At 36.9% G+C, this 16,631-nt stretch overlaps 3 protein-coding genes across 6 annotated transcripts in view; 1 reads left to right on the top strand and 2 right to left on the bottom strand.

Annotated features, from left to right (window-relative positions):
• LOC126367516 (transmembrane protein 132E) overlaps positions 1–6,180 on the bottom strand; it is a 75,711-nt gene extending 69,531 nt beyond the window's left edge. For all 4 annotated transcript variants that reach the window (XM_050011057.1, XM_050011056.1, XM_050011059.1 and 1 more), the window contains exon 1: positions 5,731–6,180. In XM_050011057.1, coding sequence (XP_049867014.1) covers positions 5,731–5,761 — 31 coding nt within the window. In that variant the 5' untranslated portion in view covers positions 5,762–6,180. The remainder of the gene's footprint in view (positions 1–5,730) is intronic.
• A 1,301-nt stretch (positions 6,181–7,481) lies between these two features.
• Positions 7,482–10,261, bottom strand: LOC126367547 (rRNA methyltransferase 3, mitochondrial). Its single transcript, XM_050011127.1, has 5 exons — positions 9,751–10,261; positions 9,365–9,612; positions 8,872–9,027; positions 8,384–8,672; positions 7,482–7,722 (listed from the first exon to the last, which is right to left on the bottom strand). The coding sequence occupies exons 1-5, from the start codon at positions 10,158–10,160 to the stop codon at positions 7,554–7,556; spliced, it is 1,272 nt and encodes a 423-aa protein (XP_049867084.1). The 5' UTR covers positions 10,161–10,261; the 3' UTR covers positions 7,482–7,553.
• A 1,561-nt stretch (positions 10,262–11,822) lies between these two features.
• LOC126367527 (protein kintoun) lies at positions 11,823–16,068 on the top strand. Its single transcript, XM_050011095.1, has 3 exons — positions 11,823–13,981; positions 14,255–14,375; positions 14,582–16,068. Exons 1-3 carry the CDS (start codon positions 11,928–11,930, stop codon positions 15,011–15,013), a joined length of 2,607 nt encoding a protein of 868 aa, XP_049867052.1. The 5' UTR covers positions 11,823–11,927; the 3' UTR covers positions 15,014–16,068.
• Positions 16,069–16,631: the final 563 nt, after the last annotated feature.

Genomic DNA, 16,631 nt, shown 5'->3' with positions numbered 1-16,631 from the left:
TACAAGTTGCATAAGAAGGAAAAGGTTAACTTTCGGCGAAATAAATTTTTTGGTAGAAAGTGTTCGGTTTATATTCTCAATATTCCGTATTAATTGGTCTGAATTAAACAACAGAACTGCTAATTAAAGATGTATGCAGTAAACGGCTAGTTACAAGATTTGCTAATTGGTACTCAAAAGATTCCGTGTTTCGTTTACTATGTAGTACAAGTACAACTACAATTACCTACAACGTTAAGAGCTTGTTGTAAAATGATGTCGGATTAAATTGAATCACATTTGGTCACGGACACGTAAGGGTTGTCAGTGTTGTCACGTATCCGCGCCCGCATAATCGGATTACAAAAAATGAACGGTGTATTTCAAAGCGCAAAACATGGATTCCCATAGCTAGAAAGCAATTCAATCTCCTAAGCACACATGCGGACTTCATAAATCTCATGTCAGAATGGTACAGTTGTGTATCATAAATACGCCGGGTATGTATGTCAAAACATGGGGGATTTGGGCGGCGACTCTCCCGCAGACAGGGTCGCCGTCTCGCCAAGAGATAATGAAAAAAAAAAGAGATTTATGATCATCTCTAATCAAATTTTATTACAGTTGTTACGATCCCTTGCGTTATTAGAATGCGCGGTCGTCTTTCGTTGCTCATATTCCACCGATAGAAAAATTTGAAAGTAAATTATAGTAAGTATATTATGACTTCAATCTTTTATTTGGTCCTTACACACAAAACTATGAACGCATGAATAATCAGAAATATGAACGCGTCCGTTCTCAGTTAGCTTGATCAGTTGTGGAAACGCAGCCAAGTTTCTGTAGCCAAAGGGGTCGTGCGTCATTTCCATAAAGTTCCAGAGTAGAATGTGGTGTTGTAATATTGCGGGCAATGATATAGCCATTCGTACGCACGGTGGAGTTAAGCTCGCCCCACACCCCTCATCCCACTAGAGGCCCTCGTCCTTCACCTCTTTGACCCAATTACATGCTCATAGGTATTATATTTTTTAGCCCTTTTACGTCCGGCTCTCAAGTTACCGAAGAATACATTATTCACTACACTACGAGCTTGAAGTGCACATTCCGGAACATTCAGCCCGCATTTCGATTCCACGAACCCACTTATTTGCCCCTTCATTCCACTACGCAGCCGGCCCGAGGAGAGCAAGACGTTTCACAACTGGTCTCCTATAATATTTACTTACGAGTCTTATCATAATTATTACTTTAATGATAGGTATTACACTGCCCAAGTTATCAATGTAACTATGAACTGGTTCACTCAATACGTCTGATAAGGGACAACTTATTACGTCAAGAGTTCAATTTAAACTTATCAGGTGCCCTGCATAATTCAATGTAGAGCGAAGTAGCGCAAGGTAATCCTACGGCCTTTTAATCAATTAACCTTTGAGCAAAACTTGCTCTTTTGTCAACCCACGGGGCTCGCGTCGACATTTTGCTTATTTATTTTTGTTAAGTAAAATAATTAATTACAGAATATCTCATAGCATTGTTCCGCTATTGAATTTAAAGTCGTCAAAAACACAATTCAAAATATTTTTGTAACAACATCCTTGAACTGACCCTAGTTCTTTTTCAAGTGCAAGGGGTGCACAAAAGGGCTATTACAGGGAGTAAAGCGCAATGACTTGAATTAGTTATTCAGTTGATTATGCCTCCCCTCTGGCCACTCTATCATTATCATTTTACTCGACGCACGTGCCGGGCTGCGCACCCTCGTGTTCTTCAAGGTCGATAATTATAGTTTGCTTTGTCCCTAGTTATGTCTGTCTTACTGGCTTTATTATTAAGTATATCCATAGAAAACCAAATCTTTCTTGTCCTACGTTATTTTGGGTTCAATACGGCTGGATGGTTTTTATTTCATCGTCGTGTACAATAGAATCTTGACAATACATCATCGACCTATCAAATTACATGGAAGTCGGAACTGTTCGTTGATAATTGTGTAGGAACTAGACAGCTGAAGTACTTAACTAGTTTCTGTCCCATATATTATTGTAGCCTAACCAGTAACTAAATTCGTGGCTATCTAATCTAACGAGGGCAAATTGCACTAGAAAGAGCAGTTAAAGCAAATTTGGGGACGATCTCGGCAATAAGGCGACAGTCCCGCAGGACGCCGCCGGCGCGGCCCGTCCGAGGTTTAATTACAAATTCAGCTCCAAACGGTCGCCTAGCTGAATCAGTTTGTCGCCCCTTCCCAACCCCCAGGGGAAATAACTTGTCCACTTATCTTCGCATTCTATAAAGGCCACGACTAACCATATCTTGATTTTATCATTACAAATATGCGAGCATATCTTCGCCATTTGTCTCAGATATTTCACATGCATCAAAATCAGAAACCTACATAGAATCCTACGACATTTTCCTGAAGGCCATTTTAAACGTAAATGAGAAAACTTTATGACACTTTCATTTGTAGCTACAAGAAAAATTCGGGCAACTTAAAGCTCTTTGGGGAAATTCAACAGCAGCTAAATACACATGTGGGAAATCTGCCTGGCTTACGTAAACCGAAGGTATCCATTTACTAATACTATTAATACAAGAGAAAAGCTAATTTTACGTCGAAATTTTTAAATTGGGAATACCGACGATGCCCGAAAACCACAAATTCTAACAAGGGACTGCCGATCACTGTAAATTGTATTTGATCATGCAGCGCAAAGCTTGCAGCGTGGCACCGAGGACGTGTCGATGCGCGGGCGCAGACTGCAGACGTCCATGCAATGTAAACACACACATTCAACGAGATGAAAGCCGGCGCCTGGCCACTTATCGCTGCGTGCACCCGTTTTGATTATGCGCTCGCTGTCAGCACCCCGAAATAGACATAAACAAACAACCGAATGCGGTTGGCTCTTTGAATCAAATAAAAGTTACGCAATAGAGTGAACAAGATGTTACTATAATTGCGTTCTAAGTAAGTAGTGTGCAGACAAAGCCCATTCGTCAGAGCCACTGAGCGAACGAGCGACCACAAACGAGTCGATGGGACTTTAACGAGCCCTAGTCTGCGAACATTGGGTCGGAATCCATTGCTTTCATTCGCCTACCATCAATCTGGGTGGATTACTATTATACTCTCTAGAGTAAGTTTTATTAAATCAAGTTGCTTAAACGTTGAATTTTACATTTTTAAAGAATCAATTGAGAATCTTGCTTCACAAAAAAGAAACTAATAAGGAAGCTTTAAAAAAAGTTCAGGCGCAGGCCAGGTGCATTCTACATCCGTTTGAAAGCAAAAAAAGAAATGTCAGGCTGACGCTTACAGAAAGCATTGCAATATTTACAGGTTGCTTTACTTTTTCCTCCGATATTATATTACAATATCGGAGGAAGAAGTAAAATAATAATTAAGACTAGGCATTTAGATTTACTCTGTTTGCATGAGATTACAATTATTGAAGTGAGTGTTTCAATGTACACACTGGAAAGTGTGACTAAGATACAATTATAAACCTGAGCATCAGTTGGAAAAATATTTTTTTTTGTTTTTTTTTTCATATTTTAGAAGTAGATAGATACGAAAAGATAATTCAATAAGTCGGTGCCGTCGGTACCTACTGCAATAGATTGACGAGGGTAGCGAAAGGTCGCGATTTTTTCAAACTTTCGCATTTTTTGGAAGAAAAGAAAAAATGTTGCGTTTTATTAAATCCCGTTCTTCGACAGATTGCTATAAGACAAAAGTTTTTCAGCTCTTTTCAGTGAAACGGAGATACATAAAATGCTTTAGATAATCCATGCAATTTAAAGTATTCTGTCGGTAAATTCCAGAAATTATGTGTTTCGAATATTTTCTGTACTTACTAGATTGTGGGTATATTTAATTTAGAATGTCGTTCATATTGACTTTTGTCAATAAGGTGCAGATATTGTTGGTGCAGCAAATAATGCGGTCGAGAGCTTCCTTATAACAAAGACGCCCCGCCGCCGGCCAGTCCCAATCGAAATCTTACGCTTACGTCTCTACCTGCATCGAACACCTGTCGTCGTTACCATAAATAAAAAGGGCTTCGACTCTGCTTATGTTGGCTTTATTGCGCGCTGTGCTTAATTCTTATGAATCTGTTGGTATTTCACACCTGGTACCTACGCGTTTCAGAACAGTTCCAATCGAACTGGTTTTAGTAACATGATTGGCAAATCTATTAGATTTTTCTACTAATTATATTAATAATTGAGTGTGTTATTAGATTGTTTAGTAGTGTCATCCCGTAATCATGGCACTTGCAACAGTGTTGAAATATCGGGAGGCTCATATCCCCGATTAACGCGGTAAGAACCCGGTAGTGTTTGAAGTACCTATATTAACTTAAAATATTACAGTATCTATTGGGTATTTGGATGAGAATTGTGATTGATGAGTTGATAGATAGATAGCACCGATGTAGGTATTATAGCTATATGTAGATAGCATCTATGATACCTACATTTTATGATATTCAATTTAATTTCTGTTTGGAATGTTTTATTACAAAACACACAAAAAGACGTAAATCTTTTCTAAAGAAATAAAACTTTGACGAAGGCACTTGGAAACGGAAATTCTGTTTGAAACTACTTTATGTTGAACACAAGATACAGCGTCTCAGATTGAACAGAAAGGTGTTATACAACAGCCAATAAAGATTTCATAGAACATTATCTCACAATAAATGAGATCCGATATGTGTTGGTGACTAAGAGAGTTGCCGTTAGTTACACGGTGTATTATTCCGGATGATTATGATTATTTAAGCGGTGGAACCAATACACATTGACGGCCGCCAGATGTCCAATCAACAATGGAATTTCTCTCTTCATTGGGAACCGTTTACGATCTTGTATATATTCGTTATTGTTTCCTATATTGGCGAACATATTGTTTGTTTTATTAATGTTGTTGGATTGTCCATTATGTGAACGTAGGAGTTTCAAAATCTGCAGGTTGTTATATCTAAATGATTAATCAGCGGTAACTAAATTAAATGTGTAATAGATAGTGTTCAAATAAAGTTCTAGATATGGCAAGTTGAGGCGCTTTATATTGAGTAACATCATAACCCACCCATCAGGATAAACGATTTCAATAGATGAGAACGGTTCAAAAAATGGGCTGCATAAGCACCGTAGCAATTGCTCATACAAACGAGATCGGCGCACGCAAAAAATGCTCTTTTCTCGCGAACCGCGGTCCGTCCCATTTGTTCCTCGATGGAGGGAGGCCTTTTTGCAACTTTATTTTTCACACGACATGATGAATAGAATAGACCGTCGTGACGATATTGCCAAGGTAATAAGACCGGCGGCGCCGATAATTTCATAGCTTGAGCTTAATTTGATAGTAAAATTGTTTACAATATTTAGTAACTGTAATCTCAATTTGTACGTTTTTAAACATGTGAAAGGCCTGAATTTGATTTTGGTTCCAGCCTTCATCGTAGGTGTATATCCACACTTATATAGAAAGATAGATAATAGTACTACTTACTAAAGACAGTGATATGTTCATTGGTCTACTTGATGATCTACAAAACTTACAATATTGGCAAATAAGTTTTTCAACATAGAGAGAATCTAGGTAGATAGGACTCAGACATTTTACCTACATTTAAAACAATCTTAGATAAAAGCAGCTAAATACTTAGGTAGGTAGGTACCGACCTAATAAACGAAGTCTATTGAATAAAAGAAAGCCATGCAGTTTCTTACCTGTTAGCAGTAATAAGATTAAGCGTCTCATGATGGAATCCTTCTTAGAACCGGTGGGTTACAAAGTTCTAGGCTCAAGATACAGCCGAAGTAGCCATCATCCTCAGCGGCCAACGCCGGCCGTCAGTTAAACTACCAATGCCAATGTTTACGCGTCTCAGCTGACGTCGTCCTTATGGTCGCCAATTAACCACACACTCGCGCACTGCGGGATCCGCACGCTGCAGTGTCAACGGCCACGAGCTTACGAGAAAAACTAGTCACTCGGCGAAAGCTGTCCTTCCGCAGGGTCGGCGAAACTACCCCGCACTAATCGTGGTACGAGAGCCAGCTAGTCATTCATCTCCAGCGGAGTAGAGCACGGAAGTTGACAGTTCCCTCTGTGATGAAAACATGACACATGGCCGGGCGGCGACGGGAGCACCTCGCGCGCGATCGCAGCGCACGACGGCTGACTCGCGAGTTGCGTGCGGAGCGCGGCGGCGGGCGGGGCGGGGCGGGGGACGCCTGCGCGCCGCGCCCGCGCCACCACCTCCAGTATTGACCCACGACGCCTCCTTCCTACATTACACATCCTTAACTAGCTACTACGGCTCTCCTTTGAAAAATCCCCTAATTCTTACCCTCCGATTGAGATAGGCCACGACTATGGTCTGTGGTAGATAGGGTGGATATATAGAAGTAATAACTTAAGTTTGCTTGATTATATTTCATGTTGATTCTCATTTGATATCTGTTTGAAAAGTTCCTGTTTTTAAGTAGAATTTGGAAAAATGAAAAATATAATTATTTTCTATTCTTATCCTATTCTTTAAGTAAGTAGATAGATATATAGACAGGTACCTACCTACCCATCTCCTTAGAAATATGAAAACCTTATACGTATTTGTTTTGTTCTTCAGTCCACTTGGCGCAGTAAGTACAGACAGCCTTCACGGCCTGAAGTAGGCATAGCGTCCTATATGCAGCCGATGACGTCAAACAAAGTTGGCAGCAACACATATCCGCAAAGTGAATTAAAGGACGCCTCATACCTATTAGAACTTAGAATATATATATGTATATATGTATACATAATACAAACTGTATGGACAGACTGAATTGATTTGTAGATAACAGTATAGGTATGTATATATATAGTGTTTGTAGAGCCGGTAATTGCGTTTCACGTCTGAAATATTTCTCAACAAAAATACATATATTTTAAATATTATTAATAAGATAATAAAATTCTAAAAAATATCAAGATTTTCATCACATATTTTAACGCTGCGCGCCACACGTATTAAATTTGGATTTTCAAAGTATGTAGGTACAACCGCCATCTAGCGGTGACGCTTTTAATTGCGAAGAGTACCACTTGCCACTTTGCTCGGCGTCGCCCGGTGTCGTGTACCTACGAACCAAAGTTACTGCAAAAATCCGCAATGCGTCTTTTCTTATAAAAAAGTCGGTGTAGGCACGTCTTATGTTGTTACCCTTAAATGTTTTTAAGTATTTTACTTTTAGTAGGTAAACGGATCTCGTGAAATAACGGGATAAAGCTAGGGAGATGATGATTTTGCTTTAGCAGAAAGTCCATCGCCAAATCGTATAATATAAATTGAATGCATCTGTATGGATGGATACATTTCTTCAGCTATTATCATCCCTGCTAGACTACAATTTTATAAACATGCAAAATCAGATAAAAAAGTAAAAATAAATATAGGTTTTAGAAGAGGAATAAATTACACCTTCTATCATTGGTATTCATTGTTTACTATAATATCTACAGTACTTCTAACTAAATAATAAAAATAATATAAATGGAACCTTAAAACCTAAGTAGCCTGGGCGATTTGCCTATCCAGTTTTATTTTAGTCCACGCCTGTATCAGCTGTTTTCGGATTTCAAATGCGATGATTGCCGTGGCCATGCCGGTGTTGAGGCTGTCCACACCTTTAGCCATTGGGATGTTAAGTCTCATACCATTCTTGCTTGCTGCTAGCCTAGAAAAGAGCATGAATATTATTAAAACGTTTTAATTTGGTTGATTGCTTCTACGCAGTTCTGGGAGGAAATCAAAAACATAGAACATGTTCAGCTGCTTGTCTTCCCTGGTATGTCGTAAAATCCGACAGTGATTGTGTCTTCTAACATGATGGACTAATCTTATGGGCGATAGGCTGATCCCTTATCACCATAAGGTTCATCACATCACATCCGTCTTAGGACTTTGTATCAACAGTGGCATTTGATTACTTGTTGTTCTGCCCACCCCATTAGGGATTACGGGCGTGACTTTATGTAATTTGGGTGGTATAATAATACTTTCATATAATTAGAGTGATAAAAAAGGAGCAACTCTCATACAATCACAGTAATATAAAATAATATGTATATGGATCTTGAAATGTATTAAATATTTATTTTTAGGTTTGAGCCCATACTGCCTTCAATTTCTATCGAGAGGGTGTCATACACATTAGCTGGTAGCAATAGCTGTTACTGATACCCTGAAACTTACGATGAACCATATGGGATCATAATTTTGTTAAATTGTGTTATTAATTAGGTGTATGATTTTTCTAAAATGCGACCGAGCAGCATTGTATGCCATCCAATTTGTTTGACATAACAAGTATAAAAAAATCTGTTAATAACATGTACCTATAACTCTCCTCACTAATTCCTTCCGTCTCTCCACCAACTATCAAAGTTATATGATTTAGAGATGGATATTGGACACTGTAGTATGGCAGAACTGGTATTTGTGTACTATCAAACTGGTCACCGGTCTCGTCATCCATTTGAGCATTACTGTCTGCTATGAATATTGATGTGTTTTCTTCTAAGTGTCTAGGCATTTCTTCCCAGTCAATGGAATAGTTCACAGGTAGTCTGAAGTGGGCACCAGCAGCACTCCGAATAACCTTTGGGTCCCAGACATCAACACAACCTGAAATATAGTTGACAGGAATTTAGTTTATATTTTTATGGCAGTTTGACAATTAAAAAAAATATACATACATAACTCATAATTATACATATTATGTAAAAGACCTGTGCCCAGGATTATATTATTATTTATCAATACTGGTTGATACAATTCTTAATTAAATAAAATATTAGGTTTAAAGAGTAACACACATATTTACCTTTTGTTAACAAGACTTTGTCACAGCCAGCTCCAACAGCGGCCCGGAGAATGGCCCCAAGGTTCCCTGGGATGCGGATGTTATCGCAAATCAGGTCCAGTGGCAACGGCTTTGATAACCTCTTTATTTTTTCTTGAGTAGGCATTTCAAATACACCTATAATTAGTACAATATATCAGGTTATTGCCAAAAAGAAAAACTAGTAAATAAAAGATTACCTATATCATTATTAATAATAGTGACAGTAACACTTTTTTTATTGTTTTCTGGTCCCTAATGATATTTCATTGCCTGTGTGAAATGTGTATATGCCTGCAAAGGCAAAATTTAGTGAGACGTAATTTGCAACTATAACTGCAACTATTATTTATAACTGTACATAAATTTATACACATTAAAAATCTTTATCTTTTATCTTTAACTTATCTCACAGTCCATCAGGTACCCACATATAAAATAATTAAAACCAAAATAGAAATGAAAATAATCTTACCAAAAATGCCTGAGGGCGTTTCTACATCTGACCATAGCTCAATTTCTTTATATGGTACTTTAAAGAATTTTACCCCAGTTCTTGGGAGAAATGGTCGCAAATTATTTAACTCATCTGTTCTACTGAATATGACATACTTCAAACTACACTTTGCTTCTAAACCATCAACTATTAGTCGCCAACCTTCCACCATAACCTGCTTTGTGCGAATCCTGTCTTTCTTTGACTTCAAGTTGGTAAGTAGGTTGCTGGAAAATAATAAATGGAGGGATAATTTAATGTCTCCCACAATAAGGATATATAATTTATTAATACTACTGAGTAGAAACTCAGTATAATTACAGAGAACAAAATATTTCAGTGTCTGAATTTATATATTAAATTACCTTATTCTACCATCATTATCTTTGCACTTTTCGTAAATAATTTCATTGTTATCGTCAAAGACTTTAAGTTGACTCAGATAAAACTTCCTTTTTTTAAGTTTATCTTCTCTTTTGGCTTTAATATCTTTGGCTTTCTCAGGTGTGATATCTGAAACTTTTTCTTCTTCAATAATAGTTTGTTTGAGACCTTTGGGGGCAGCCTGACTGTCTTGGGGTTTATTTAACACTTCAGCGTCCAAATCGATAACATTTTCCTTCTTCAGACCAACTTTGGAAGGCGGTTCAAAAGGCAACAAAACCTTAGCAGGTTTTCTGTGCGACCACCTTCCGTATGTTCTTCCTGAATTTAAAACTGGTCTTGAGTTTAATAAAGTTTGTAACAGCAATCGGTTACAACCTTTCAAAGACATTTTTACTATAGTTACGTTATTCCGCAGAATTAAAAGTAAACTTTTTCTTTATTTTAATGCCTTTATTGCCTCGGTTTTAGGTTATGTTTGTTTGAGGTTATGTTTTTATTTTTTTATTAGAGTATGATTTTTAAGCATGGCAACAATATGATGTGAAGTTTTGGAAATCAGTGTCATGACTTTTTATCTTTGTGTATTTATTAAATAGAAATAAATTAATAACATGCAGAATTGAGTTTTTATTTATTATTCTGTAGACTACTCTACTTCACAAAATAAAATAATAAATCGAACGAATACACACACACACATAGCTAAAGCCTGCAGGTTGTTTTCGTAAAAGCAAAGCAACCGCCCTTTGCAACCGCCTGAATGGCGTAATATAATAGTATCGAAGCGTGTCGAAACTTTTGAAAATAAACCCCATCAGGATTGGCTTGATACCTATACCTAGATGTGAAGTTCCTTGTCAAGAAGACCCGTCCAAAACGTGACAGTAGCCAACTGTACTGTTTCGTGCTGTTTTCAAGGCAATGGCCCCGATTCCTGCAGACATCTCTTAATTTTACTTTAAGTTATACCTGTCATTTTCTTATACGCCGAAAAGGAAAGGGACGGATGATTGACAGCTCTTAATTTTAGGAAGAATGAGTAAATAAATGAATAACCCGGGCGAATTTTTAGACGGTTGTTTTAGATTTGTGCTTAAAATTGACGTGTGTTCCATAAATTTTATGCTTGTCGATCACCCGTCTCTTTCCTTTTCGACGGATAAGAAAATGACAGATATAACCTATAGTCCGTTCAAAAATGATCTTCATAAAAGGTAAACAAACCTGTTACCACAAAGAATGTTCGAATTTCACCTAAACTACGCAACGTATTCTTCTAATAACATCCGTAGCACTCAATAGATGTATGATTTCTTAGCTCAATGTGAAATTAACGTAAAATAATTATTAAAAACACATTTTTTCATGTAAAAACAAAAATCAAACAAAACTTCACACAAAAAAGTTGATTTGTTAATCTGTGGCTAGCTGTCAATTTGACGATTAGTGATGAGACATTTCATTCAGGTCAGGAAAACGAGTCAGTTCCGTGAATAACTTAAGTGAGTGTACTGTACTTAATAAGCCGAAATGCGCAGAAAAAATGACTTACAAAGTGAGTTAGTGTAACCACAAAGAAACATACAATATATATTTTAATATTATCATACAAAATATTCAAACAACCCAAGAGAGTCAGTTCATTTTGATAAAATAACTTGAGCTAAAATCAATTCAGCACTTCACTAGTATGCAGTTTGACACAGATAAAAAATATCGGCAGCCATATTTGTTTACCTTTTATGAAGATCATTCTTGAACGGACTATAAAATAAAATTAGATGGTGTTTACAGGAATTAGCACCAATGTTTGCATTTGCGAGCCATATCCTCGTTTAAAGGACCTAGATGCATTGAGTCATCGGCAGTAGACACGTCATCATAGAATAAGAAATAATACACGTCGTGGAGTCACAGAGGACATTCAAAAATAAAATTCCATAAATATCGTGCGTCGCGTCGTCGTGTCGCGAACGTGACTCTATGTCAAACACGTCATGTATTGATGTAATAATTATTAGGGCTGGCAACTTTGAAACCGCTAGAAAAAAATAAACATTTCCTCTGTGATAAGCCAGCGCAGTCAGCTGAAAAATTGTAATTTTTGTGAATGCGTAGTATTTATTTATAAATCAGCCAGCTGTAGCTATACAAGATGGCAACAGGAGTACCACCTCGAGATGAAGACAGGACGCTTACGCGTATGGATCTTGAAGCACTTCAAGATGCAATGAAGAGCAAGAAGTTTCGAGATATGTTCAATGAGTACGTCGAGGAAGTACGTGACCCGGCGAATCAAGCTCTCTATCAGAAAGAAATGACCCAACTTGAGAAGGAACGGGGTTATGATGTGACTTTCATCAATCCTAAGGGAGGCTATGTTATAAAAACAAGCGTTGCGGGTGACAGGAAGGCATTTATAAACATTTGCAGTAACGACAACATTGGCAAGCCATCTTGCAACGTCCAGGAGGTGAACGGGGAGCGAGGTATGAACTGGCAAATACCGTATACCATGGTTCCTCCACGGGAAGACTACACTAATAAAAACGTAAGGTGTGTCATATATGACGTTGTTTTCCATCCCGACACTCTGCGGATGGCTGAGGTTAACAAACGTTTCAGGGAGCTAGTAAACAAAACCGCTTTTGAAGGCTTGAAAAAAACTTATGATATTCACTTGGATAACAATAATTGCCGGTTTCCAAAGTCGTACTATAAAGGTATGGCTGTACCTTCTGTCATAAGGACTGAAGATCCTGACTATAAACCTCCAACAGATGAGGAAGATACAGGTTTGTCACCAGAAATGATGGAAAAGTTATATCCTCAACGTTCATATCCTCAGAGTTCTGCACCCAGCTCCGAACCATCCTGTAAAACCCAATCTGCAGCCCCAACAGAAACAAAACCCCAACCATCTCAACAAAAGAGAAAAATAAGAAGAGGACCAGCTGAATTTACTCATACTACTGATAATGGATACACTATACCAAAATATGTAATTAAACAACAAAAAAATGTTGATTTTCAAGACTTCACTTATGAAAAAGACTGCAAGCAATATTCAGCTATTCCATGCCAAATAGTCGTGGAAATAAATCTTCCCTTACTATCATCTACAAAAGATTGCACTCTAGATGTGCAGGAGAAGCATTTGGCCTTGAAATCTGAGAAGCCTGCCAAATACAAGCTTAATATTTCTCTCCCTTATTCTGTAAATGATGAATGTGGAAGTGCTAAATTCGACAAAACTAGGCATACACTTATTGTTACTTTGCCAGTAATCAGAAAACATATGTCCAGTGCAAATACCAGTTCTTTAAAAGTTGACAGTGGTGTTGAGAGTGAAGAAAACTCTGGTTCTCAAAGTGAAGAGGAGAATAGTAAAGAAAACTTGGTTGTAGAGCTGTCATCCACACCTGCAGAACCAGCTGTTGAAGTTCCTCAGGTGTCTAGTCCTAGAAAAGAGTCATTCTTTAATCCATCTCATGGTTACATCCTGCCCTCCTACACACATAATGCTTTAGATGACATTATAGCTTTTACGTTCCATATTAAAAATACAGAACCTGATTCAGTAAAAGTAAAAAAAGAAGAAAATAAGATACTGATTAAGTTCACCTCAATTGGCTCAGGATTTGTGCCTGTTCACTATGGAGCTATTATAAAATTTGATGAATGTGTTAACTTTGACAATGTGACTGGTGAAGCTTGGGATAACAATGTGATACTTCAAATGGAACTTGCTGGTCAAGTACCCCAAAAATTCCACATTGGTTTGTGTGAAGATTCTATGATAACTGAATATTTTGAAGTGTCCCAAGTGAAGAAGACATTGAAAGTGGATTCTGAAGATTCACTAACACCTCATGAAGATGTCCCATCGCCAGTAGTTGAAGTTACTAATTTGGGCACAGAAACAAACATAGTTGTATCATCAACAACATCTGAACTTGATGAGGATGATGATGATATTGATTCCCCTACAACTGGTGAGGAAATAGTCTGGACAGGTCCTAGTCCAGCTGAAAATGGAGCCAAGAGTATACTACGTAACCCCATGACCACAATGAGGAGTTTTTCCGAATCCAGTGTTGGAGATGTAGCATCATCCATGGACTACATTAGCTCTGACTGTATTCCAGAAGAGTCAAGTTTCAAAAAGACTGTTAGGTTTAGTGATGTCATTGCAAAGCAATTTTATAGGTAAGCATGTTTTCTGCTGCAAAGTCTATTATGGAAAATTTGCCAGTATCAGTCAAAATTTATTATCAAACTCATGCTTATCTTATGACTACACATTCACATAGTACACATTGCCTGAGTAATGATACCTGTTTTGCATAATCAAGCAGTCGATAATGATGATATGATAACAAATAAAACAAACAATAACAGTTACTCGCTAATTTGGAAACAACTACATGTATTGTTTTAGATGTCAAAATACTGTGCTTAATCATTGTCCTCTAATTTCAGACACAATTCTTCAATTGAAGGTCAGAAAAAGAAGAATCAACGTAAAAAAAGTAAAAAACGCAGTCAAGAGCGTCGTAAGAGCGAAAGCGAAGCTGAAGACGATTTATCTACCTTAATAAAGGTAACATTAAAGTTTCTATATAATTTATTGTTAGAAATCAATCATTGGCACATGGCTTTTAAGATTTCGTATGTTTCGATGTTTATGCATTTCCATTTCATGGTTGCTGTTTACAGTACATACTCCTGTAAAAACCACCAGCAACCATGACAACTGGTGTAGTATTGATTTACTTGAAAAATAACACTTTGTTACTCTGATTGCAGTCTACAAAGCCAAAGTTGAAATCGGTTTTGAAACAGCGTCGTGACAGCGGCTTGGCAGACACTTCTGACGCAGAAGCAGATTGCAGAAACACCCCAGTGGACTATGAGCCGACATTTTATTCAAGAGAAGATGAAGGAGAGAATGTTGAACATTCAAAACCAACAAATGACATGACTGAAAATAATGATACCAGTGAGAAATCTGTGTTTAACATTGTTGACAATGGAAACATTAAAGGTAATGATGAACCTCCCATTTGGGAATCTGAAGCCTCAGAAAACAAACAACCCAAAGCACCAGAGAAAACTGAGAGCATCACCTGCGAAAATATTAAACATAACACAGAGTTCTATGACCCTGACAAACTGAACAAGGGACAATATCTAGAGGTAACATTTAAAAATGATCTCATATTTGACTTGGACATGTGAGATTTGCCATCTTTATTAATAAGTTCTCTGAATTGGGGTAACTACTTAGCATGTTATTATAATTAGCTGTAGAACCACCAGTGGAGTTTTGTTGATTATTTTAAGTATGAGTAGTTTAGAGTTATATTGATTTCTTTAAAAGTCTAACAATTAAATTATGTTCCTTTATTATTATAATTATGTATGACTTACTATTGGTAGAACTTGCTATGTTTATGGCAATAGTTTAGGTTTCATATACTGCATGACCTGATATATTTAAAAATCCCAGTTTAAATTAGTGATTGTCAATTATTAATTATTTTAAATTAATGAGCATGGATGTCATATTTACAACCAAGTTAATGAATTATACTATTGAAAAGTAGTAAAATATTGAATGTGGTCATATACAGCTACAAGTAAAATTTTATTAGTATTGTGTACCTTTCTTTAAAAAAAAAATAACGACGTGCTCATGTTAGACAATATTGTAGTTGAATTTTCAATGCATTTTAATGGTACAAATTAGATTAAGATATTGCATCTGATTACGAATTGTATGAATACATGCACCTGGGATAATTAAAGTATAATTGCACATTTTTACACGAGTAGAATGCTAGATATACACGCATGTTTGTTCAAGTTATTTCGAAAATATACCTACCTACTTGTAGATTTAACGCTGCAAAAGTTATTGCAAATATTTTTAATTCAGAATTTTAGATTAATAACCAGTGATCCGAAATTTTAACACTGAATTAACAATAAAGCAATAGTGCATTATCGTAAAAAAAAAGAAACTTGGAAAGAACGTACAAATGCAGCAATTTTAAGCAGCAGTAAATAATTTAATGGCTCACACTTAACAGTGCCTTTTGTATTGGAAAATATTATCATTTTAGATTTTTTATTATACACAAATAGTATATTATAGACTGTTGTCATAAACCGGCATTTTAGTGATCAGAATGTGTGTCGAAGATGGATGCAAGTTTGTTTTATGTGAAGTTATTAATCATGTCTACGAAAAGATTGTGATTTGTGAAGGTATTACACGAATCTAAATAAAATTGACTTTTATTCCACGAATATTTTTATTAAGTGTTTTAGGTTTCGATTTTAGTTTTCACATCTCAGTCCTCACTGATTAATCTTATTATTACAGTTCTACTAGTTCCACAAATGATACGCACGCACATTAATTTACTAATTTTATATACATAACCTATCACCTATTTTCCACCGGGGTTAGCAGGGACAATGGGATTCCATTTGCTTCGGTACTAACTCCTAACATACTTTGCTTGCTTCCTAGGCTTGTTTTAAATAAACAAAACATTAATTACTTTCAGATCTGATTTACACACATACTTACATGTACGGTTACACAAGAACGAGTAGGAGGAATAACCTGAAGTCATCACAGCAACTAATAGCTTTCGTTGCAGGCTACTTGCTTTGGTCATGTACCACTGTCAATAGCTTCATATTTAATATTGGCGCATGAAAGTAGTCGTCGCAAAGTGAAATCGGAGTTCTTCCGCCTTGAAAACTGATAATTGGGTTGAATACTAGTTAACAAACACTTCCACCAACTCGTAAGGAGCTGTGGGTCTCTCCCTGTACCAAACTG

This window comes from Pectinophora gossypiella, chromosome 6 (genome assembly GCF_024362695.1).
Source record: "Pectinophora gossypiella chromosome 6, ilPecGoss1.1, whole genome shotgun sequence".
Classification (NCBI taxonomy): domain Eukaryota; kingdom Metazoa; phylum Arthropoda; class Insecta; order Lepidoptera; family Gelechiidae; genus Pectinophora; species Pectinophora gossypiella.
This window is presented reverse-complemented; position numbering and strand designations above follow the sequence as displayed.

Excerpts from the sequence above, each read along its gene's own strand:
- LOC126367547 (XM_050011127.1), bottom strand. The coding sequence starts at position 10,160 with ATGTCTTTGAAAGGTTGTAACCGATTGCTGTTACAAACTTTATTAAAC. Across the intron at positions 9,028-9,364 it reads AACGCCCTCAGGCATTTTTG|GTGTATTTGAAATGCCTACT; the intron begins GTAAGATTATTT and ends TACTAATTATAG. Across the intron at positions 8,673-8,871 it reads CAAAGTCTTGTTAACAAAAG|GTTGTGTTGATGTCTGGGAC; the intron begins GTAAATATGTGT and ends ACTATATTTCAG.
- LOC126367527 (XM_050011095.1), top strand. The coding sequence starts at position 11,928 with ATGGCAACAGGAGTACCACCTCGAGATGAAGACAGGACGCTTACGCGT. Across the intron at positions 13,982-14,254 it reads ATTGCAAAGCAATTTTATAG|ACACAATTCTTCAATTGAAG; the intron begins GTAAGCATGTTT and ends CTCTAATTTCAG. Across the intron at positions 14,376-14,581 it reads ATTTATCTACCTTAATAAAG|TCTACAAAGCCAAAGTTGAA; the intron begins GTAACATTAAAG and ends CTCTGATTGCAG.